Source organism: Giraffa tippelskirchi, chromosome 9 (assembly GCF_054371585.1).
Source record: "Giraffa tippelskirchi isolate mGirTip1 chromosome 9, T2T-mGirTip1v1.2.pri, whole genome shotgun sequence".
Classification (NCBI taxonomy): Eukaryota; Metazoa; Chordata; class Mammalia; order Artiodactyla; family Giraffidae; genus Giraffa; species Giraffa tippelskirchi.
In genome coordinates this window covers 94,855,393-94,881,074 of record NC_137283.1, presented here as the reverse complement: position 1 = coordinate 94,881,074, position 25,682 = coordinate 94,855,393, and the positions used below count along the sequence as shown (strand labels likewise).

The window sequence follows — 25,682 nt, the reverse complement described above, 5'->3', positions numbered from 1 at the left end:
GCATATTTCTTTTCAGATGTTTTCATGTTGATTGTGGACTGATTTTCCTTGTATTTTAGATGCTATGTAGCTGAGTGTTTTCCTATGAGATAGTTCATATGTTTGATTTAAAAGAGGGCAGAACTGTAACTTTGCTGTTTTGAAAACTATTCTAATACTGAAGCTGGCATTTACAGATACACGCATTCCTCCAAGATTTAGGTGCCTCTATGTTTCTGTAAGCTTCATGACTATTTTTTCTTTTAATCTGCTTTTTATTGTAAAACACTTAGTATATTTTCAAATTCAGAAGCCCTTAAAGAAGTGGTATTAGTACCAATGTTATCATTTTAGAACTAGAGAGCATTCTTACTTCTAATAAATGGTCAAAAACCACCCAATTTCCTAAAGGGAAAGTATTAGTCACTCAGCATGTCTGACTCTTTGTGACTCCATGGGCTCTGGCCTGCCAGGCTCCTCTGTCCATGGAATTCTCCAGGCAAGAACACTGGACTGGGTAGCCATTCCGTTCTCCAGGGGATCTACCTGATCTGGGGATTGAACACAGATTTCCTACATTGCTGGCAAATTCTTTACCATCTGAACCACCAAGGAAGCCCCCAAAGATGCCACAAATTTCATTTGTTTCTGCTTTTCACAAATGACTTGCTATTTTGGGTACACTTAGTTTCTCATGCACCAGTCTATCTCTTTAGTGACCAACCTAGGCTCAATTATGATTTCTTAGGTCCTAGAAGATAATACCTTATAGTTGAAGGTAGGTGGACATATGGGACAACATGGGATACACAAGTAATCCTCTGGTGGAAGGAGGCAAAGAAAATGTATATGAGACTAATCATGGTAGTGGCCAATTACCTTGTTCCCACTTTATTTCAATCTTGCTGTTATTCTTTAATAAGCCTGTTATATAATCAACAGTCCTGTTGAGTGAGAGCTCATGCATTCATTCTAGAAAGCAACTCATTTACCACTTAAACTTTGCGTTTGTTCTAGGTTCATTGCCAACCCTTACTCTTTCACTGAAGTCACTCTTTAATATGCAACATAATCATTTTACCATTAAATGGTATTTTAAAACAAGTTAACAGTGCAAAGTAATATATAAGAGAAAACTATAGTGTCTATAGTCTAATATGGTTTATTCCACAATGAGCAGCTTTTTCTCAAAAAACATAGGGAAAGACATGTTAATAAGCAAATCTGTGTATAACAAATTAAGTGACCATATAATACTATTATTAGTCAAGTAATAACTAGAGCACAAGTGAAGGTATATTTATTACATCATAGTGAGCACAGAGTTAGGAAAACAAATGCAGTGTTAGGGAGGTATCCAGAATATTTCAACATGTTTTATGTTCTAGCATAGCTCAGCTGAGAGTATTAAGGGTGGTAATCTTCTGATTACTCATAGTCAACAAAAAAGTCCAAAATGCAGTTCTTGGTTGCAGTCTGAAAAGCAGCAGAATGATCTCTGTTCCTTTCCAAGGCAAACCATTCAATATCGCAGTAATTCAAGTCTATGCCCGAACCAGAAATGCTGAAGATGGTGAAGTTGAATGGTTCTATGAAGACCTTCTAGAACTAACACTCAAAAAATATGTACTCTTCATTATAGGGGACTGGAATACAAAAGTAGGAAGTCAAGAGATACCTGGAGTAACAGGCAAATTTGGCCTTAAAGTACAAAATGAAGCGGGGCAAAGGCTAACCGAGTTTTCCCAGGACAACTCTCTAATCATAGCAAACCCCTCTTCCAGCAACACAAGAGAAAAATCTACACATAGACATCACCAGATGGTCAATACCAAAATCAGATTGATGATATTCTTTGCAGCCAAAGATGGAGAAGCTCTATACAGTCAGAATAAACAAGACCGGGAGCTGACTGTGGCTCAGATCATGAAATCTTTATTGCCAAATTCAGACTTAAATTGAAGAAAGCAGGGAAAACACTAGACCATTCAGGTATGACCTAAATCAAATCCCTTGGGATTATGCAGTGGAAGTGACAAATAGACCCCAGGGATTAGATCTGATAGAGTGCCTGAAGAACTATGGATGGGGGTTCGAGACATTGTACAGGAGGCAGTGATCAAAACCATCTCCAAGAAAAAGAAATGCAAAAAGGCAATATGGTTGCATGAGGAGGCCTTAAAAATACCTGAGAAAAGAAAAGAAGCTAAAGGCAAAGGAGAAAGGGAAAGATACACCAATTTGAATGCAGAGTTTGAAAGAATAGCAAGGAGAAATAAGAAGTCCTTCCTCAGTGATCAAAGCAAAGAAATAGAGGAAAATAATAGAATGAGAAAGACTAGAGATCTCTTGAAGAAAACTAGAGACACCAAGGCAACATTTCATGCAAAGATGAGCACAGTAAAAGACAGAAATGGTATGGACCTAACAGAAACAGAAGATATTAAGAAGAGGTGGCAAGAATACACAGAAGAACTATACAAAAGAGATCTTCATGACATAGATAACCACAATGGTGTGATCACTCACCTTGAGCCAGACATCCTGGAATGTGAAGTCAAGTGGGCCTTAGGAAGTATCAGTATAAACAAAGCTAGTGGAGGCGATAGAATTCCTGATGAACTATTTCAAATCTTAAAACATGATGATGTTAAGGTGTTAAATTCAGTATGCCAGAAAATTTGGAAAACTCAGCAGTGGCCACAGGACTGGAAAAGGTCAGTTGTCATTCCAATCCCAAAGAAAGGCAATGCCAAAGAATGCTCAAACTACTGCACAATTGCACTCATTTCATACTCTATTAAAGTAATGCTCAAAATTCTCCAAGCCAGGCTTCAAAAATACGTAAACTGTGAACTTCCAGATGTTCAAGCTGGTTTTAGAAAAGGCAGAGGAACCAGAGATCAAATGGCCAACATCTGTTGGATCATCGGAAAAGCAAGAGAGTTCCAGAAAAACATCTTCTTCTGGTTTATTGACTACACCAAAGCCTTTGACTGTGTGGATCACAATAAACTGTGGAAAATTCTTCAAGAGATGAAAATACCAGACTGCCTCACCTGCCTCCTGAGAAATCTGTATACAGGTCAAGAAGCAACAGTTAGAATTTGGCATGGAACAACAGACTGGTTCCAAATCGGGAAAGGAGTATGTCAAGGCTGTATATTGTCACCCTGCTTATTTAACTTATATGCAGGGTACATCATGAGAAACACTGGGATGGAGGAAGCACAAGCTGGAATTAAGATTGCTGGGAGAAATATCAATAACCTCAGATATGCAGAGGGCACCACTGTTATGGCTGAAAGTGAAGAAGAACTAAAGAGCCTCTTGATGAAAGTGAAAGAGGAGAGTGAAAAAGTTGGTTTAAAGCTCAACATTCAGAAAACTAAGATCATGGCATCTGGTCCCATCACTCATGGCAAATAGATGGGGAAACAATGGAAACAGTGAGAGACTTTATTTTGGGGGGCTCCAAAATCACTGCAGATGGTGATTGCAGCCAAGAAATTAAAAGACACTTGTTCCTTGGAAGAAAAGCTATGACAAACCTAGACAGCATGTAAATAAGCAGAGACAGTACTCTGCCAACAAAGGTCTGTCTATTCAAAGCTATGTTTTTTTCCAGTAGTCATGTATGGATGTGAGAGTTGGACTAGAAAGAAATCTGAGTGCCAAAGAATTGATGCTTTTGAACTATGGTGTTGGAGAAGACTCTTTAGAGTTCCTTGGACTGCAAGGAGATCAAGCCAGTCAATCCTTGAGGAAATCAGTCCTGAATATTCATTGGAAGGACTGATGCTGAAGCTGAAACTCCAATACTTTGGCCAGTTGATGCAAAGAACTGACTCATTTGAAAAGACCATGATGCTAGGAAAGATTGAAGGCAGGAGGAGAAAGGGATGGCAGAGGATGAGATGGTTGGATGGCATCACTGGCTCAATGGACATGAATTTGAGTAGGCTCTGGGAGTTGGTGATGGACAGGGAAGGCTGGTATGTGGCAGTCTATGGGGTTGTAAAGAGTCAGACACGACTGAGTGACTGAACGGAATTGATGGGCAGATAAGATAGAAGAAATTAACAAAAGGTAAAAGAAATGGGGGAATGAAAGTGTGACATAATAACTTATGACAACAGGAAGCTATTCACTATCAAGCCCAGCAAACTGAAGATTCATTTTCCATGGAACTTCATAGTGTGTGAACTATCAAACCTAGTCTTCATGGTATGTGGACTTTCTACCAGACAATCTCCTGTCTGGGGCCTCATTTCTAAATATATCATCAAGAAATTATCTCATAATCTATAAAATCACAAAATTAGTCTTCTAATTATACATTGTCTTCATATTATTTCCAAGTATCTTCAAAGATATCTATAGATATATGGATACGTGTAGATATATACACACATATATCTGGAGGGCATATTCAAACATGCGTAAGCGTTGATTAGTTTCTCAGCAGGCCCTACCTTCTCTGACTTGCCTCTTTTAATCTCCATAACTCGTTACAAAGTAGCATTTTAGATATCAAAATTATTTAGCTTTGTTTTTTTAGGCAAATATGGTTCATGTAAGAGCTCTCCAACTTTTAAAAATTTCCATCATTCAAGAATTCTCTTCCCTTTCTGCCTGATTTCTCAGTGTAGCATTTAGACTTGCCAATTTTGAAGTCTTTAATTTCCCAGCTCTTCCTCTGGTTACGATTGATTAGACTTCTGGGGTTAGTAACTCAAGGATGTTTCATCCTTAGGTTACTCAATGACTTTACAAGATGACTTGGTCTGCAGTATTTGTTGGTTGAACTAGAAAATGCCAAATGAATACATGGTTATTAGTGGGAACTGAGGTTAAAAGGAAATATATAGGGAATAGCCGTAATAAGCATACACCATGAAAAATCATGATAAGCCTAGATTATAAGGAAGCCAGAACTGCAGACTAGCAGAATCTGTGAGATACAATATGTCTATAAATTCATTGGAAAGAATAGGATGATTGAAATTAACAGAAAAGAACAGTTCCTTAGAGCACAATACAGAAAACATTATGTGACGATTAAAGGAAGACACACTGATCTATAATGCAAGTCTAGTTAATAGTATTTTCCCTTATTCTGATTAAATCTATGCATTTTCCTCTGAAATTTGCTGGCATAAAATATTCTCCAATACTGCTGCTTACAAATGTTACAATTCATGACATTGCAGGAATGTCATAAGTTTTAAGGAAGGATAATCATGTTTTGAGAAGACTGGAACTGCTATTTTCCGGTATGTTATGATGCTTTTAGGACTTACATCATTCCCGTCATTGTACAAACTTAGAAAGCCATATAGACCCCTCCCCCTTGTAACTAATTTATGACAGTTGATGCTATATGGCAAAAATAGGGAGATTACATTCTTTCCATACTGATTCGTTAGAGAAGGAAATATGAGAAATAGACTAGGTGATTGCTTTAAATGGAAGAGGGCAGAAGTCTGAGTAACTAGTGTTCATTGTGAGAAGAAGTATTCAGTCTTAATAGTTGGAAGACTTACGAAGTCCCCTAGTATTTGCACAAATGTTCACAGATAGAAATATTTGTGTTATACATCACCTTGTAGCCTGTTATGTTCCTCCTCTAAATGATTCTTCTTGAGCTAATAATATAGGACAGTGATGCCTTTTTAAGAGAAAACAAAAGTTCTTTCTATATTTAATTTTAATCTTTGGAATTCTGTACAAACTATCATTAAGTAACATACCATTTTCTTCTCTAGTATTGAAACACAGTTGGCTGGATCAGTTGCCTCCTTGACAAGATCCATTGCCTCCTGGATACGCAGGTGTCCCAGCTCTGCAGTTCTGTCCCCTACAGTGAGTCCTGATGGTCACTATGATGCTGCCAAGACAAGATGACAGAAATATTGCCTGTGACCTGTTTTCCCATTCCAGGGCTTTGGGAGGAGCTTAGGGATATGCTTGTTTCCATTTATTTGTCTCCCTTTCCTCAGACTTCATACTCACATGTAAGAACATTAATGAAAATGGGTCCAAACATGCCATCTTCACTCTCTTCAAATTTTAGAATATGATATGTCTCTGTATAGGTTTTATTCTCCATATCCCAGGACATTTGTAATCTATGACCTTGTTATTTTAATGTGATGCCAGCTCTAAATACCTGGCTCCAAAAATTCTGAAATAACCTGATGAAATCTTCTAAAGCCCTTTTATTTATTTTTTGCTAAATTATGTTTGCTTGTTATACTATGTTAACTTCCCCAGATCATTCTGATAGCATAGCCATTTGTCTTTAAAGTGTTTTATTTATTAATCAACAAAGATTTGCTTTGAATTGTCGGTTCTTAACATCATTCATCTTTCCTTTGGTGTCTTCGGCTTTGCAGATCATCTCTTTCTTCAAAGTTATCCTGAAATTTAGGTCATGTCTATATGTACTCAGAACATCATGTGGCCAACCTAACTCTCCCACTTTCTCTAGCTCTTCCACTCACATGTTTCTTTCCTCTCAGGAGTGGTTGTGTACTTACTTTTCAGCATCAGATTTGTTCTATCATTTCTGTTTCTCAAGCATCATTGAATCGGAATGTGACACTCCAGTGCTATCATTCCCCACATCTTAGTTCTTCCTCCCTTCACACAAAGCTTTCCTAAGATACAATTTCTGTCACAGTCCTTCTTCAGAAATAAGAATTCAACATGAACTTCTTTAGTCATCTCTTTGGATTCAGCACAATATAAGCTATACCCTTAAAATCACTAATCTGCTCTTACAAACCAGGAGGCACAGTTGGGAAAGAAAGAATAATTCCAAATAAAATAATCATAGAGCTCCGTTAGAGGTATATTATCAAGTGGTCAATTCTACTATGCATACCATATATTCCTTAAACACGTGTTGTATCCTCCTACATCTATTCCTATTTAAACAGTTACTCGTTGTGACTCTAACCTTGCAGCCACCACACCATACAGACATAATGCATGCTTCTAAATGTACTGATAATATGTTAATCATTTGATACTTCCTGTTCAATTTTGTTAAACATTTTTCTTCATCCTGTATCAGTGTCATCTGCCTGAGGTAATAAGCTTATGTGGGATCTCTCCATGTAAGCTTCACCAACTGTACATTTAGCTCAGTAGTCTCCATAAGTTCCAAGACACAGTCTACAACTAACACAAAAGTTATAAACATTTTTCAAAATTGTATTGAATGAATGGAGAATGATGGATTGCCAAGTTTTGATTACAAGTGCAGTCTGTATTCTTATATTTATTGCAAGCTTTAAGTATCATTAATTTCTAGTAGAGTAGTTCCTCAGGAGTGCCAATCTTTCCATCATGAGACTAAATAAGGTAGAGTTGTAATGCTGGCTACCATTCAGATGGTGACAGGTGGCACAGAAAGCACACAATGGAATTTTCCATCTGTTCTTAACTTTCTATCCAAGGCTTAAAAGGCAGAGTGTGCTTTGTTATATACTCATCAAACACTTTTCTTCATCTAAACACCATTTAATTTTTTTTAATACTTTATCTTACAGGAGGCTTGCAAATCCTGAAGGTCAAAATCACATGTCCATTTTTCTTCACCTCTTCTGAGAAAGTACCCTTGTTTATCCCTTACAAAGAGCTGAATTCTGGCTTGGGCTTTTACACTTTATCTGAAGAAAATATCTCAGTTTCCAACAGCTTTACACAAAGCAGAGTATATGTATCCATAAAGAGTAACACATTTAAGAAAATTGGTGTACTTCATACTAACCTACTTGTTAAAGGCATTAAAGATAGTCTCACTTTGTTATTAGTAATCATTTTGTAAGTTTAGATTTTGATGATACTCATTATGGAAGCAAAATATAATACTAATAAAGAACTTAACTTATGATATATGGTGGGCTGCCAGTTTTAATTTTTTGCTTTCAAGGGGAAATATCTATTTTGGATGGAAATGGTGAGTTTTTGAATTAAAGTTTTAGGTTTCTTTTTCTATTTAATTTTCCTTGAGCCATTTTTTATATAGCCTCTTCTGTGCCATTATAATGCAGTAAAGTTTAAGGACCATAAAAGAGGCAGAAAATACATTGCTATAAAATTTGTGTAAGGAACATACCCTTCTTTTCCCTGAGTACTTGGGAAGTATGTTTGAACAACAAATAGCAAAGAGTAATATTTTAATGTGGTTAATTGTAATGACTTTATCTGACTGAATGAGTTAAATTTATTAATTCCATTTGTCTTGAACAATTAATAAATGCTTAGTATATATGAGGCACTGTACTATGTGCTGTATAATGTGGAAAATTAAATATGTCCCTGTCTTTGAGGAGCTTGCAGAGTTTCTAGAATGGAGGGATGAAGAAGGAACGGTGCATGGTGCAGGGAAGGTAGGTTTGGGTTAAACTGTGCCTCAATGGTTCCAAAACCTGGGTACCCAGAGTTTGCACCCTGGGCCCTTAGCAAACTTACAGATATTTTGGTTTTGTCAAAGGCAACTATCATTCTAAAAGTCAAGGTTGCATGGGATTAGTTTAAAAGGTGACCCAGAGGATGTTGCATAGAGCTCCATACACAGGTTTTCAGAGATTCTGAATCTTAGGATGAGAAGTAAAAACAAACAAAAAATTGTCTTTGATTTGTTAAATAATGGGGAGACACTAAAGCTTTTTGTAAAGGTAAACATTACCAGAAGAGTGCTTTTAGAAGATTCTCCTGATATGAGGAAAAATAGGTTTGTAGCATTGAAAATGCAGTGGAGAAGAGGAACGTTTGAAATAAACATTAGACATGTTGAGTGCTTAGGGCTTGACAACAAGTTGGGTGCATGGGAGAAAGGAAAATGGAGTATTTTTGACAACAGTTTCTACTGGAAAAATAGAAGTGTTTGAATTGGCAGTGGAATAATAGATATGGGTAGTCAATTGGCTACTGGGTTTAACCTAGAACATAAAATTGGTTTTGCTTGTGTGAATTTAAGACAGAGGTGTCTGTTAGGTACTTGTGATCACAACACTGAGAATGAGAAATGAGAGATATTTTAGATAATACACAAGTGTTCTAGTTTAAAACTTAGAAACATATGGGAGAGATAGTATAGAGAAACAATTTAAGAATGTTGATAACTTCTACATTATGAGTCGGGAGAGAGTAATCTATATAGAGAGATATATTAACCTAGTAGAACCAGCTTAGAAATGCATATGGTAGAGGCCAGTCTTGCTATTTAGGGAACTGGGTGTAAATGGCAATACGAAACACTGCAGAACAACTGAGAAAGGTGAGACTTGGGAAAGCTCAGACTCGCTGAGGCAAAAGTCAGTAATTACTAGAATAAGGATACTTTGATTTGCAATCCCAGAACAGAACAAACTGCAATTGGTTAAGGAATGAGTTGATTTGGAGAAGGCAATGGCATCCCACTCCAGTACTCTTGCCTGGAGAATCCCGGGGACGGAGCCTGGTGGGCTGCCACCTATGTGGTCACACAGAGTCAGACACGACTGAAGCAACTTAGTAGTAGTAGTAAGGAATGAGTGACTAGTTAGTAGAGACAGAGATGTATAAAGCATTTATTTTTTGTTTTATTATATTGTGAAAGGGAACAGTAGAACAAAAATAAAATTCTAGTGAGAAAAAACATAACTGAAAGAACTAAACCCAAGAAGGCTAGATGTGTAAGAGTGTGTGTGTGTGTGTGTGTGTGTGTGTATGTGTATGTGTTTGTGTGTGTGTAGGCAGCTTTTTGGTGGAATATAGAAGTAGCAAGGTGGGAGTGATACTTCTGCAGAAAAAGAAACATTGAGTGAAGAAAGGAAATGAAAATACTAGGAAAGTGTGCCTAAAGTACATTAATCCTTATAGGGCTAGACTGGCGGTATAGCAAATATCCTGAATATATGGGGCAATAAAAGAATTCTAAATATCACCCTGATATTTTGAGCTTGATTACTATCTAAAAAATGATGCTATTATAAGGGTAAGAAGAGCAAAAGAGAGGTCGCATTGAGGGGAGAGAAGATGTAATTACTGGGTGGTAGGGTTTTTTAAGTGTCACGAGGATAACTATAAGATATGTCCAGCGGACAATTGAGTATATGTAGCTCAAGGGAACAAGCATATTCACAGAGACTCATTTAACAGTCATTTGCAAAGAGGTAAGAGCTGAACTTAGGGAATATGATAAAACAAATGACAAAGTAGGGGAAAAGAGAGATGGAGAAAAGAAATTCAGTAGCACTTGTCAATTTCTGGCATCCAAGGACTAGATAGATGGTTGGGCAAAAAAGAAATTGGAAAGGAACAAGAATAAGGAACACAGGAAGGCCTGGGAATGTATAAGACAGCTGAGAGAGGAGAGATTTCAAGGAGATGACAGTATTTAATTATAACAAAGCCAAAGACATTAAGAATAAAGGAAAATTTAAAATATATCTTATGGTTTTAATGTCACTGGATGCCTTCATGAGAGCTATTTTAATTAAGTAGAAAAAGGAAACAAAACTAAGGTAAGTTGAAGGGTGAGTGTCAGGCAAGTTGTAAATGTGGAAGCCACTGAATAGACAATTTTTTTTTAATTTTGATCGTGGACAAATACAGGGTAAAACATTAAAGGAAGGTTTTGAAATATGAAAGTATGTAAGCTGAAACAGAGTTCAGAATATAAAGAAAAATCATTAATAATCCTACCCCTACAGTCATAATGCTCCATCACTACTAAGTGCTACATCTTCTTGTATCTGTCAGGTATATTTTCACCTTTATTATGGTAGTGCTTCTTTTTTTTTTTTTTAATAAATTTATTTATTTTAGTTGGGGGCTAATTACTTTACAGTATTGTAGTGGTTTTTGCCTTACATTGATATCAATCAGCCATGGGTTTACATGTGTTCCCCTTCCTGGACCCCCCTCCCACCTCCCTCCCCATCCCATCCCTCTGGGTCATCCCATTGCCCCAGCCCTGAGCATTTGTCTCATGCATCGAACCTGGAATGGTGTTCTGTTTCACATATGATAATATACATGTTTCAATGCTATTTTCTCAGAACGTCTCACCCTCACCTTCTCCCTCAGAGTTCATAAGACTGTTCTATGCATCTGTGTCTCTTATTCTGTCTCGCATATGGGGTTATCGTTACCATCTTTCAAATTCCATATATATGCATTAGTATACTGTATTGGTGTTTTTCTTTCTGGCTTACTTCACTCTGTATAATGGGCTCCAGTTTCATCCATCTCAATAGAACTGATTCAAATGTATTCTTTTTAATGGCTGAGTAATATTCCATTGTGTATATGTACCACAGCTTCCTTATCCATTCGTCTGCTGATGGACATCTAGGTTGCTTCCATGTCCTGGCTATTGTAAACGGTGCTGCGATGAACATTGGGGTACATGCATCTCTTTCAATTCTGGTTTCCTCGGTGTGTATGCCCAGCAGTGGGATTGCTGGGTCATATGGCAGTTCTATTCCCAGTTTTTTAAGGAATCTCCATATTGTTCTCCATAGTGGCTGTACTAGTGTGCATTCCCACCAACAGTGTAAGAGGGTTCCCTTTTCTCCACACCCTCTCCAGCATTTATTGCTTGTAGACTTTCGGATAGCAGCCATTCTGACTGGTGTGAAATGATACCTCATTGTGGTTTTGATTTGCATTTCTCTAATAATGAGTGATGTTGAGCATCTTTTCATGTGTTTGTTAGCCATCTGTATGTCTTCTTTGGAGAAATGTCTGTTTAGTTCTTTGGCCCATTTTTTGATTGGGTCGTTTATTTTTCTGGAATTCAGCTGCAGGAGTTGCTTGTATATTTTTGAGATTAATTGTTTGTCTGTTGCTTCATTTGCTATTATTTTCTCCCATTCTGAAGGCTGTCTTTTCACCTTGCTTATAGTTTCCTTTGTTGTGCAAAAGCTTTTAAGTTTAATTAGGTCCCATTTGTTTATTTTTGCTTTTATTTCCAATATTCTGGGAGGTGGGTCATGGAGTATCCTGCTGTGATTTATGTCGGAGAGTGTTTTGCCTATGTTTTCCTCTAGGAGTTTTATAGTTTCTGGTCTTACGTTTAGATCTTTAATCCATTTTGAGTTTATTTTTGTGTATGGTGTTAGGAAGTGTTCTAGTTTCATTCTTTTACAAGTGGTTGACCAGTTTTCCCAGCACCACTTCTTAAAGAGATTGTCTTTTCTCCATTGTATATTCTTGCCTCCTTTGTCGAAGATAAGGTGTCCATAGGTGCGTGGGTTTATCTCTGGGCTTTCTTTTTTGTTCCATTGATCTATATTTCTATCTTTGTGCCAGTACCATACTGTCTTGATGACTGTGGCTTTGTAGTAGAGCCTGAAGTCAGGCAGGTTGAATCCTCCAGTTCCATTCTTCTTTCTCAAGATTGCTTTGGCTATTCGAGGTTTCTTATATTTCCATACAAATTGTGAAATGATTTGTTCTAGTTCTGTGAAAAATACCATTGGTAGCTTGATAGGAATTGCATTGAATCTATAGATTGCTTTGGGTAGTATACTCATTTTCACTATATTAATTCTTCCAATCCATGAACACGGTATATTTGTCCATCTGTTTGTGTCCTCTTTGATTTCTTTCATCAGTGTTTTATAGTTTTCTATATATAAGTCTTTTGTTTCTTTAGGTAGATATATTCCTAAGTATTTTATTCTTTTTGTTGCAATGGTAAACAGATGGTATTAAATAGATTTTACAAAGGAAGGTACCTTACAATGGAGGAATTTATAGTATTTTTCTCCATGGAAAGCTTTTCTATAGAATAGGAAACATGAAAAGGAAAACTGAGGAGGAGACATAGAAGATAAAAAGTGAAGAAAAGGACAGAGTTCCAAGAGCGATTTGATGAAAGAGGTTCAAGGACAGAACTGGCTTTGCAAGCAAGTGGGATATGTTCTGAAACAAAGGTAAAGGGGACAAAATGAAGAGGAAGACATTGGAACCGAGAAATATGAGGAATTTGGCAGTCAGGATATTGAGAGTGTCACCTGTGTCGATCTTAAAATCAATGATTGTTGGCACCATGGCCTCCCGTAAATGTTGCAGTTGTTTTATAATACTTGTTTGTGTGTGAAGAACTCCATGAATCCTTCAATCAAACTCTCAGCAATTATTGATTTGGCTTTTCCTACAATTACTCTGCTACTGAAGAACAGAATCCTAGATTATTGGATAAGGTGAATCTTTCAGTAATTCTAGCTTGACTGTTATTGCTTTTCTTATCTAGTGCAGACTTTGTGCACACAGTAACCAAGTTATGTACAGGGAATTGTATGATCACTTGCCAGATTTTGGTGCCAAAATATTCATTTCACAAAACATTTTTTCATGTATTTTGTGAGAATCAGCAATATCTTGTTATTTACAGTAGTGAGAATATGAAAATAGCTTCAATATACCATAAACATAGCCAGTGCATCCACCTTCAGTGTCCGAATGGTCACTTGGTAGGCATTTTGTAGAGAGGATTTATGCACATGTAGACTAATGCATGGAGAAGGAAATGGCAACCCACTCCAGTACTCTTGCCTAGAAAATTCATGGATGGAAGAACCTGGTGGGCTATAGTCCATGGGGTCGCAAAGAGTTGGACACGACTGAGGGACTTCACTTTTTTGAATGATTCTTGGATATGACCCTTAATAGCACGGATAACAAAAGCAGAAAAAAGGAGGACCATATCAAAATAAAAAGTTTCTGCACAGTGACGGAAATCATCAATAAAAAGAAAACTCAGCATATGGAGTGGAAGAAAATAATTGCAGGCCATGTATGTAGTAAAGGGTGAGTACATAAAAAATATATAAGAAACTCCTACAACCTAGTAAAGACAAACAATTTTATTTTTAAAATAGGCAAAAACTGAATAGACATTTCTCCAAAGAAGACATGCAAATGACCAACAGGTATATGCAAGTGTGTTCAACATCACTAATTATTACTGGTTATCAAAGGAATGCAAATCAAAATCACAAGATATCACCTCACCTGTTGGTGGGGATGTAAATTGGTATCGTCAATATGGAAAGCAGCAAGGAAGATCCTCAAAAAATAAAAAATAGAACTGCTTGATATTTTTAAAATCTACAGCTATTCTCTATCCATTCCTGCTCATGTTTGCTCCATGCTCAAATATATTTTAATTAAAGTTCTACTTCTTCGGTGCATTAATTAGACAGAGATAAGCTAGGTGTTTTCACTGTGGAAACATGTCTCATGCTATTTCTCCGCTGTTTGCTCTTGGTGAATTCTAGTGACATTTTCCTTCTTTTTTTGTTCATCTAAGTATGTTCTCCTTAGCTTTTAAACCTGATAGTATTTTGAGCGACACTTAATCCGGTGGTTTATTAGTTTAACTCTTACACATCCCATTTTATCACTTCAGTGTATTGTGAAAGTTCTTTGATTGAAAAGATACTAAGCAGCTTAGTGAGTATTTAAAGAGTCTCACTCTGGGAGAAATAAAACTTGACAATTTATGCCATCCCTATAATTTTAGTGTTTTGACTTAATTTAGCACAGAATTTAGAATCCACAAGAGTGATATATATGTATTTATGGTTTCATTAGCTTCCAGTCTTGCAGTTTAGCTAATATGAGTCACTAGGCTGTTTGCATTTGTTAAAAATGAAGGAATTTGTATTATTCTCCAGCTTGAACTTGTGTTTTCCCCCAGTTGCAAGATTAACCAGAGTAAAAATTTTTTTGATGCTTCACTAACAGATATTCAGAAAAAAATGAACTTCCCCTGAAATTAGAAGCTTTACTAAGATGTAATGCAACATTGTGTCAAGAATTAGAAGACTGTGTCTGCAGTATTATGGTTGGGAATTTCCACTCAGATAGTCCTGAGTGTGAGTCCTGGAGAGAGATGATTACTAGTTTTGTAATCATGAGCATGTTTTGTATCATTACTGCATCTTGGTCAAGATTTGTGAAAGAGATAGGAAGAGTGCCTCTCTCATCAATTTGTCGCGAGGTGAGTATGAGATAATACATTTACTTAACACAGAGCCCAACACATAGTGCTTAATGGAATGTTAATTACTGATAGAATTTATAAAATCTGCTTAAAAGAGCATCTGGTAAATGCTCACAAAATAATAGTTGGTAAAAGTCTCAGATTATGGAATGTCATTTCTCCACTGCATCCTGCATTCAGCATTCCTCCTGAAACCATTTTGTTTTTTTGTATCTAAAAACTGCCATTCCTCTATTTTAGTCATATTCTCAGTTTTCATTGCAGTTCACTGGAGCCAATGTAATAGTGTTCCATTGTTTTGGAGTCTCTTATTTATAGTCTGTTCCTACTGTATTTCTTGTTCCGCAGTCCACTAGACCCATCATTTTAATTCCCATGTTTAAGAAGGCACATTCTTGTTTAAAAGCCACTGCTGCCTCTCTGTTCTCTGTTGAATACAGCATATATGTTCACAGTGGTGTTTGGTGTCACCCAGTCTGACACATACCAGCATCTCTACCCCTCTCCTGCCCCTCATTTCTCGAGGACCAGGGACACTGGATCTCCTCCAGATGTTCCTCCAAAACAGGATCATTTTCCACACTGCTGAGATTGGGCCCTACCTGCTTCTGCCAACTATAATTCACTAGCCCCCATCTCTGTGTTTCACAGCCTTGTTGTCTTTGTGAGCTAGTGTTCTGAGAGTCATTCAACCTAGTCATCATGGCCTCAACGCCTCTCCTATAAAGGGCTCTGGATCTGGATTTAGGAGTCAGGACCTTACATGCTTATTCTTTAGCAGAGGAAATTCTCTCTGAGCACTGGTTTTCTCAACTAGAAAAGACACTCTTTTCTCCCTTCTCACAAGATTGTTCTGGGGAATATTTTTTTTCTATTGCTGCTGTAACCAATTGTCACAAACTTACTGATTTAAAACAACAAGGTTTGTTATCTTACAGTACGGTAGATCAGAAGTTCAGCTGGGATTTCAGTGACCTAAAATCAAGGTTTGGAAGGGCTGTTTCTTTCTGGAGGATTAGGGGAACGGTCCATTTCTTTGCCTTTGCCAACTTCTAAAGGCCTCTCTGGGATCTCTGCACATAGCTTTACATTTCAGAATCAACAGGAGTGTCTTGGCATGCCATCATCTCTCTCTGCCATCGTCTCATTCTGTCACATCTCTCTGACCTCAAATGGGAAAGGTTTTCCACTTTTAGAGACTCATGTAATTAGATTGGATCCACTAGAATCCAGAGTAATCTCCCCATCTTGAGGTCCTTAATGTTAATTATATCTGCAAATCTGTTTTTGTGATAGAAGGCAGTATATTCACAGATTCCAAGAATTTGGGAATGGACATTTTTGGAAGCCATTATTCTATTCTAGCTACCATAGGTGCAAAATGATGCATTGGCGTGAGCAGTTATCCATGACATAGTGAAGAGCCAAAATTTGCTTGAGAAGTTTATCTGTTCATCCTCTAAAATATCTGGCATTTCTTGCCAGCTCCCATGATTTTTCTTTTGAGGAATATGAAAGTTCAGAATTCTGTTTGTGTTTGTATGATTGTGCTTAGACATTAGAAAGGTTTTATTTTTTCTCTGAAAACAACCTGAAACATTTTAACTAATAGCAAGAGATGATAATGAAAAAGTAATTTTAATTATTTTATTTGCCAAAACTTATGTTCAATGTCATAAAGTAAAGAATTTCATTTTGTTCTATTACTAAAAATAATTCAAGTGAGCAAGTGCTCAGATATGTATGATTGCTAGTTCAAGATATGGAAACACTTGGGGCTGTACTCATGTAAAAGGAGGGTTCTCCTGAAGGCTTGTGGAAGGTGAGTGGATGATGGCTGTTCTTTCTGTAAGAGTAGCAAAAATAGGCTGTTTCTCCTGCTTTTAACTACAAGACTGCCTGAGGGTAGATTCTGAAATGTACATTTGTGTGATGCACTAGCTGTTCCTTTCCCCCTTATGGGTTAAATTACATATTAATGGGAAACTTGCATAACTATGTTTTGTATGTATTCAATAGACTGAATTTTATCACATCAGGTTTCCTTTGCTATAATGCATGCATCTTTAAAATAAGGAATTACCATAATAATTTTATTGAATGAAAAGTAGGAAGACTCTTCTAAGGTAAATTCAAGAAGTGTAAAGTGTTATTGAAATAATTAGTGTGCAGAACATTTTAACAAAGATTAATTCTTTTTATGATACCACTTGTTTTTAAATTATAGCCTTTGCTTCATTAGAATGATGAAGAATTTTCTGTGAACATATGTAAGAGGGGAAAAAAAAAAGGATGAACTCCAGAATACATTTTAGTTCTTTGACCATTATGTTCACAAAATTCTAAGAGGGACTTTTTTTCCCTTAGTATTTTGGTGCTCAAATGATAGGTTAGGCTTCAAGTTTCATTTTTCCATCAATCTTCTCTTGACCCCAGTTTCTTCATCTTTAAAATGGAGTGATCAGAAAAATGATTTTGAATTGACTTCCACATCTTTATTCCCTGGTAGCTCTAAGGTAAAGAATCCACCTGCAATGCAGGAGACCCTGGTTTGATTCCAGGGTCGGGAAGATCTTCTAGAGTAGGGATAGGCTACCCACTCCAGTATTCTTGGGCTTCCCTGGTAGCTCAGCTGGTAAAGAATCCACCTGCAATGCAGGAGACCTGGGTTCGATCCCTGGGTTGGGAAGATCCCCTGGAGAAGGGAAAGGTGACCCACTCCAGTACTCTGGCCTGTACAGTCCATGAGGTCACAAAGAGTCAGACACGACTGAGTGACTTTCACTTTCCCACTTTCCTTTCCATGTCTTGGTAATTGGGCAGAGCTCATTTAGACCAGTTCTTGTACATGAATGTCTACTATTAAGCAGTTAATTAGTACATCTGTATTTTTTAAATGAATTGTACTTTTTAAAGTACTTTGTTCATATAGTAATTTCAAAGGTGAGTTAAGTAATTATGCTTATTACTTAAAAGCACCAAGGATTTTGTTTCTTTTAAAGCATGCATTTATACCTCAAATGCTATCAAAAATCCTTAGTCCCTGTTGTACATTTATCATTAATTAAATATAAACTGGTCTAACCTGGTGACTCAATGGTAAAGAATCCACCGTCCAATGCAGAGGACACCAGTATTAAACTGGTGCCTTGGGTTAGGAGGATCCCCTGGAGAAGGAAATGGCAGCTCATTCCAGTATTCTTGCCTGGGAAATCCCATAGACAGAGGAGCCTGGCAGGCTACAGTCCATGTGGTTGCAAAAGAGTTGGACACAGCTAAACAACAACAACAATATATAAACAACTTTCTATCTATAATTCTATACATGTCTTTTGTCCATAGTAGATTGAGGGGTGATACTGTATTTTAGATATTCTAGCATAATTCCACTGAACATCTAGTAAGCACACCCTAAATCTTAGCTTACAGTACATTGCTTGGCTCTTCAAGGTATGTTTCTTGTCATATGGGCTTGTGATCTAAGATCAGTGTGTCAACATTGCACAGGGAAAGGGAAAAATGAAAAGAAATCTACGCCTTTGCTAGACATTATATAACCTCAGAGCATAAATCTCTCTGCAAAGCAGACTGTTCCATGTGAAGGTATTAGAAAATGAAGTATGAATAACACACAAATTAATTAAATGTTCTAATGAGAAGATGATGTACAAACTCAGGTTCTAAACTTCAGCAAATGATGAAGGGATGGTGGTCTAGTTCTTAAGGCAGGATATTGTGAAGAATAGAAGGTAAAATGGCTGAGCCCACTGATACATAGTTACTACTGTGTTTGAGCATCTACTATGTGGCTACAACACCTCTATAAATGGATGAGTCTAATCTGAGAAAAATGTTTCAAATAAGAAGCAATAGTGCCAGGAGATGAGATTTGCTTGGCATTCAAGCACCTGCTGTTTCCTCTTTCAAAGTAAATGGATTTTGCAATGTAGAGGTCATTACAAAAATAAAAGCATGTTCTTGAAACTCAAGATAGAAGAGGCTGCTGGTGGCACAAGACTTTTTAGAGAGAGATGTGGGGCTTAGATATAGAACCACCACTACAGTGAATCATTAAAGCAAATGTTTTATGCATGTGTATCCATAGTCCAGGTTCTCTCACTAAGGAGATGGGATGAGGTTTCCATTTTCCGCTAGTATGATTTATTCGATATCCTGAACAACTCTTCTTATTCATACAATAAGATGCTAGATAGAAATATTTCTAAATATTTGTCAAAATTCACTGCTGGTACAACACACACGTAGTCACACAAACGAAGTGAAGAGTATTGAAATAAAATGGAACTTGTAACTATGGGAGTTGCATGAGCACCAAGATTGCTTTCATGCTGTGGGTTTATCCAGAAAATCATGACCTTCAGTCTCTACTTTAAAGGCTGCATGAGGCACAGACCATAGGAGTTAAGACCGAGAGCTGGACAGACATAGGGGAAGTAATGTAAGATCTCAACAAAAAGTTGAAAACCCAAAAGACTGCTTTACTATATGACAGTGAAGGGGAACCAAGCCCTGTTATGTAGCAGGTGATGGCAAAGAAATTTCCCTATCTCAGCCTTGATGTAGGAGAAGGGAAACAGGTGCACTTTGAGAATCAAAACCACAAACTTTGTGTGGCTGAGAATTGTGATCCCACAAAGCTTCATGTCATTTTCGAATCCAAATTACATGACCTATTTGAAGAGGGGTGTGAATTCTGAGGGGAAAATGTAATTTAAAAGTATCCTTGCTTTGGTGTCCCTGCCAGTCAACAAGAATAACACGTACAGTTCCTTCTATAGAGATCCAGCTTTATCCAGGCTTCAGAGAATTTCTATAGACCCCCTTCAAGGAATAGGCAGTTTACAGAAAAAACCAAGTAAACAAAACAGCATAACTGAAAATGTACAGAAACAAACAAGAGAAGCAGACTGATAGAGACTTCAGATACTGGCAATAACAAAATATGAAATAGTTACTGACTTTTCAAATGTTTTTGGCTGTGCTGGGTCATCATTACTGCTTAAGGGCTTTCTCTAGTTGGGGAGAGCAGGGGCTACTCTCCGCTTGAGTGTGCGAGCTTCTCACTGTGCCGGCTTCTCTTATTGCTGAGCACAGGCTCTAGGGTGTGCTGGCTTCGGTAGTTGTGGCCCTTGGGCTCTAGAGCACAGGCTCAATAGTTGTGGCTCATGGGCTTGGTTGTGCTGTGGCATTGGGGATCTTCCAGACCAGGAACTGAACCCGTGTCTCCTACTTTGGCATGCGGATTCCTGATCACTGAGTTGCCAGGGAAGCCTTGTTTTGACTTTTTTAACAAGAGAGAGGAAGCTAGAAAGTACAACCAAACAGACTAAAAGCAGTAAAATTTAAATATAATAATTGGGATTTAAACTGTAATAATGAATTACAGCAGGTTAGACAAAGATAAAGATATGAAATGGTGTCCAGGAATACTGTTTCAAAGTAATGATGCAGAATGAAGTCTAGAGATACAGGATGAAAAATAGAAAAGGAAGATGAAAAGAGAAGCAGGATCAAGTGAAAGGCTCTCTCCTATGACTGTTCAGAGTGTTAAAGGCACTAATGGCAGAAAATGGATAAACTTTTAGTAGAATTTTTGAAATACTCCGATCCTAAAATCCACTAATTCTAAAGAATTCCAATGTGAATAAATATATATTTCAACTAGATATGTCATAGTAAACCTGTAGAATCTAAATACAAAGAGAAGCTTTTAAAAACTCCAGAAAAAAATCATATGGTGTAAAAATAGTAATACATTAAGTGATGTTAAACTTTTCCATACAATAATGTAAACAAGAAGACAGGGAAATTTTGCCTTCAGTCTACTGAGAAAGAATCATTATGAACCTATATTTTCTTATCCATGAAAACTGTCTTGCTAGCATTAGGTCAAAATAAAGACCTTTTAAACAACCAAATGAGAGAATTGCTACTCACGAGGGGAAAGTCTGTAGAAGGTGCTTAAGATGGAAGGATTTTAATCACCATCATATGGTCTGAAATTTAAGAATAGTGTGAATACAGATATGTGTAAATATTGACTAAATTAATGAAATATCACATGAATAAAAACTAGTACTAATCTCTAATGCATGAAGTGGGGAGAGTAGGAAAATGACAGAATTAGCACAAATTTGTTGGAAAGAGGTGATAGGAGGTCTTGGTTACCTAAGGACTTGGCATCATCTGATGGAAGGTAAAGATATTAATTAATTTTAAATGATGGCAAAAATGTATGCATTATGAAACAACAAAGGTAATTTTTAAAAGAATAAGCTTTCTAAATAAATAGAATTAATGGAGAAAACTCTATTGTTGCCGAATAGAAACAATGATGAACTGTGGGTGTTCTTTGAAAGATTGCAGCAACACACTGGTTTTCTTCTAGTGTATATTGATTACTCACTCTCTGACTCTGAAATTTTCATTTCTTTCTGTATCATATTTTCTATAATATTTATTTTTCATGGACAGCTATTATGTTATTAAATGTTCTACTTTCACCTGAAGTAATTTCCCCAATCTAGCAAATCCTCACTCTTGGTTTGTTGTATATATAAAACAGATGTCAGAGGGCATCCCTCTGAGACAAACATCCATCAATTGTTGTACCGTTTTATAAAGATAACTGCTTTTAGAAAATGGTGAAAGTCTTCTTATTTTTAGGGGGCTGGAGAGTATAGCAATGCTGTATATATTGATTTCTGCTTCTTCCTTTACTTCTGTGGTGGGTTTTTATCTGTTTCATTATAAAACCCAAAACAATGGAAGTTTTCAAAAATGAGAGGCTATGAAAAATCTAGTTAGGGTGCAATGCAAGCTGATGATTATGAGTATGAATAAGTCCTACAGGAAGGACTTGGAAGTTTTTGTATATCACGCATGTGTGTGTGTGTGTGTGTGTGTGTGTGCGCGCGCGCTCGGTTGTGTCTGACTCCTTACAACCTCGCAAACTGCAGCCCACCAGGCTCCTCTGTCCATGGGATTATCCCAGGCAAGAATACAGGAGTGAGTTGCCTTTCCTCCCCCAGGGGATCTTCCAGACCCAGAGATCAAACCCGCGGCTCCTTCGGCTCCTACATTGGTAGGCAGATTTTTTACCACTGAGTCACCTGGGAGGCATTCTATATTGTTTCCTCATTAAATGGACATTGCAATTGAATCCAATTTCCTGCTAAGCACTGCTTCTCTCTATCCTTAAATGTTGATATTTGAACGGAAGCATGTGGATTATCATATGTGAAACGAATCACCAGTCCAGGTTCAATGCATGATACGGATGACCCAGAGGGATGGGATGGGGAGGGAGATGGGAAGAAGGTTCAGGATGGGGAACACATGTACACCCATGGCAGATTCATGTCAATGTATGGCAAAACCAATACGATATTGTAAAGTAAAAAAATAAATTAAAAAAAAAATAAAGTAGATAGTAAAATGTTGTAACAAAATAAGCACTATAAGACAACAGTACAACTGAACATATGCCTCATCTCTTCATGAACATCTAATTATTATTCTGCTATAGTCACCTCTATCTATAGTCAGCTTTTGATTGTACTTAATATGATTTCTTGTTAAGTCCTCTGACTGCCTTCCTTCTCAGGTGAGTGGAATTCTCTAAAACGGAAGCCAGGTGATGAATCTGACACCTTGGTTCTGATAGTGAACTAGTAATGTCCAGTTGTCTAAACAGCTATTCCTGTTCACTCAAGTCATTGTGTGTTTCCCTCCAGGGTGATAATTGCTCAGACCACATTGTGGCTCATTTTTTTTTTTTTTTAATAATGCCCACAGCCGTGCTTTGTCGGGGAAGGAATTGCATATTTTCGTGTTATGATAAAATGCAAGAAGGCGTGCAGCTGTAATGTGCTTGACCCTGTCTTGTGCACAGCTATGAACATTTGTATTTATGACAGCCATTTCACACTTGTGTATTTGGGAAATGGTGAAATGTTTATGTGCACATATATCAGAATTTTTGAATTTTCCATATTCTGTTAGGGAAAAAGGACACTTGTCTAATTTCAAACATTTGTTTGAACAGTGCCAACCTGGCGGGGAGGCAAAGTGATTGAGTCCTCACTCTGCAAAGATAATATACATATTAATTCGTGCTGATATTTTGAACAAGGCACAGCTGCTAGATAACCATGTGATCCCTCTATCTCACAGAGGATGCTGCAATTTCATGCAGCCAGTCATGGAGCAATAGAAGGAAAGTTTCCATTTCAGAAATTCATAATGAATGGAAAATAAGGAAGAGGCTTACTCACTTATGAGTGCTAAAAGAAAGCCCATCACATTTGATGATCAGGATGTCCAGAGTTCTGTGTGTTGCCCATTGATACCCAAAGAATCAACATGGAACAGTATTTGCTCAAACCATCAAATTGCAGCTATCACTGTAGCCGTAGTCAATCATAGGATGCTTGCATTAAAATGTACGTGTCCTTAACTTTAGAAATCCAGCAGTCTCTCTTCTATTTTCCCTTTATCTACTCATGTCACAAATTGCCCATTGTGCTGGTTCTGGACATTGTTTTCTCGTTCAGTCTGCTGCTTTTCAAAGACTTTAATAATCATAAAGGAGCATCATCATCTTTCTTTGGAAACTCTTCTTCCCTGAACAAATGGATATAGAAAAAAATATTCATTTCAGATATCTAATTAAATCATCCTTTATAAGAGTACTTACACCTTGGAGTCTCAACAATGCTACTCTGTTCCCAGCAAGTCCATTGGCAAGAAGGAAATTTTAGTCTTTAAGCTCTGAGTTGATCATTTGGGCAAAATATTTTGAAGTTAGTGAGATGTTGCTATGATAAAAATCCAGAAGGTCTTCACCCAGAGATACAGGTCACGGATTTATCTTGGGAAAACTGCATTGGTTTCTGATGAAGGGTAATTTTCTTTCACTTATTTCTGTGAAAAATGAAATAGTGTAGAGAGTCCCTTCCATGTCTACGTATAATTCATAACCTGGTTAAAGAATGTGAGGCAGTTTAGTCAATCTTAAATGTAACCAGCCACTTTGCCATTTCAGAGCCCATTTAAAGGTAACCCAGGAACCAGATGGACACTGATAATCATTAATATTTTTATGTAACTTCAACCCCAATACCAGAAAAATACAAAAAGAAAAAAAAAAAATCCAGAGTCGTAAATCTAGCAGCTGCATACCAAAAACATTCCCACCCACCCCCACCCCCCCGCCAAGAGTTCAGCATGGGAATTAAGAGTATATCATCTTGGACTTCAGAAAACCTTGGTTTCAAAATCTCTCCTCTAACATTTAGTCTTGTACAATTTACTTGAAATATCTGTGCTTCAGTGTCTTCATCTAGGCAACAGCTTAATAGTGTACATTTTAGAATCTTTAGGAGTAAATTGAAGGTAAGTATTCCAAATTCCTGATACATTTTAAACACAAATAAGCATTAGCAAACAGAATTTATGCGTGGATGTGGCAAGAGGATAGAATTCATCTTCACATTACTTTTTCCATAATGTCGTTCCTCCTGGGATAAACAATGTCTCATTAGCATTCTTTTCTTGAGGTTGCATGAGAAACAATACACAACAGCGTATACAAACAACAAATTCTCTTAGAAATGAGCAATAAAATCTTGTGCCTGAGTTTACCCATGCTTTTCTCTTAGGCCATAACTGAGTGGATTTCTTTTCCAAAGGACTATTTTCCACACCCCGATCAGGTTGGTCACCCAGATAATCCAGTTCATGATCAAGATGGAAAGCAGATGACCAATGAATTCTGAGCTAATGTTTATCGCCTCAGTTACGCTATAGTCAGCTAACCGTAGGGACTGACACACTCTGTGAATCTCTGTCCTCAAGCCTGAGTTGCTCTTGCATACCCTTTCTGAAAATGCCCCATTGACAGAGACCTTAACTGATAGAGCCAGGGTCCAGGTCTGTGGTTATGATTTGCTTCAGGAATCAGGCTGCCAGAACTTCCTTCAGTTCTCATGGTCTCACTTAGGAACTCGCCTGGCACATCACCTAGAATTAATTTATTCACCCAGTATTTTCAAAACAGTTTTCTCTTGGATTACACCACATTTAATTGGGATCTGCATGATTATAAAATTAGAAATTATTAGGGTAATTGAAATTTCCTTAATTTTTATGGGCCATTTATGCCAGTCTCTTTGAGATAAATTGGGACAAAATGTGATTTATATAAGGCCTAGTGAGTTCTTCTTTTATTTATTGGTTATGAGAGAAAATGATTTGCAATATTGTCTGTGTTAAAACCTAGCATTCACCTTAAAGCCCTTGCCTCTGTGCATCTGACATAGGTTCACTCATTTAATTCTCAAACTGTCTTATGAAGCAGAGGCTACTGTGATCATCTTTTTAAAGATTATAAAAATCTAAGTATAGACAGAGGAATTAAAATGGTCAGTCACACAGTTGCTAAACAGCAAAGCTGGCAGCATATCCCCAGAGGCAGCCCTCACACAACTCTGTACATTTGCATATTTGCATTATTTGGTTGCTTCCCTGCTTCAAAAAGGGAATGAGGGATCAGACCTTGTGTCATATGTTGGATCTTTATTCATTCTTTCATTTTTTTTGGTGTAAGCATTAGGTCAATGCAAAAATATCCGATGATTAAAGTCATGATTTTGTAAAAGGCTTTATT

General features: G+C 37.2%; 1 protein-coding gene across 1 annotated transcript in view; it reads left to right on the top strand.

Moving 5' to 3' along the window:
• The first annotated feature begins 14,814 nt into the window (after positions 1-14,814).
• Positions 14,815-25,682, top strand: part of NKAIN2 (sodium/potassium transporting ATPase interacting 2) — a 635,629-nt gene continuing 624,761 nt past the window's right edge. The window contains exon 1 of the mRNA XM_081530500.1: positions 14,815-14,989. Within this exon, the coding sequence (XP_081386626.1) occupies positions 14,831-14,989 (159 nt within the window). The 5' untranslated portion in view covers positions 14,815-14,830. The remainder of the gene's footprint in view (positions 14,990-25,682) is intronic.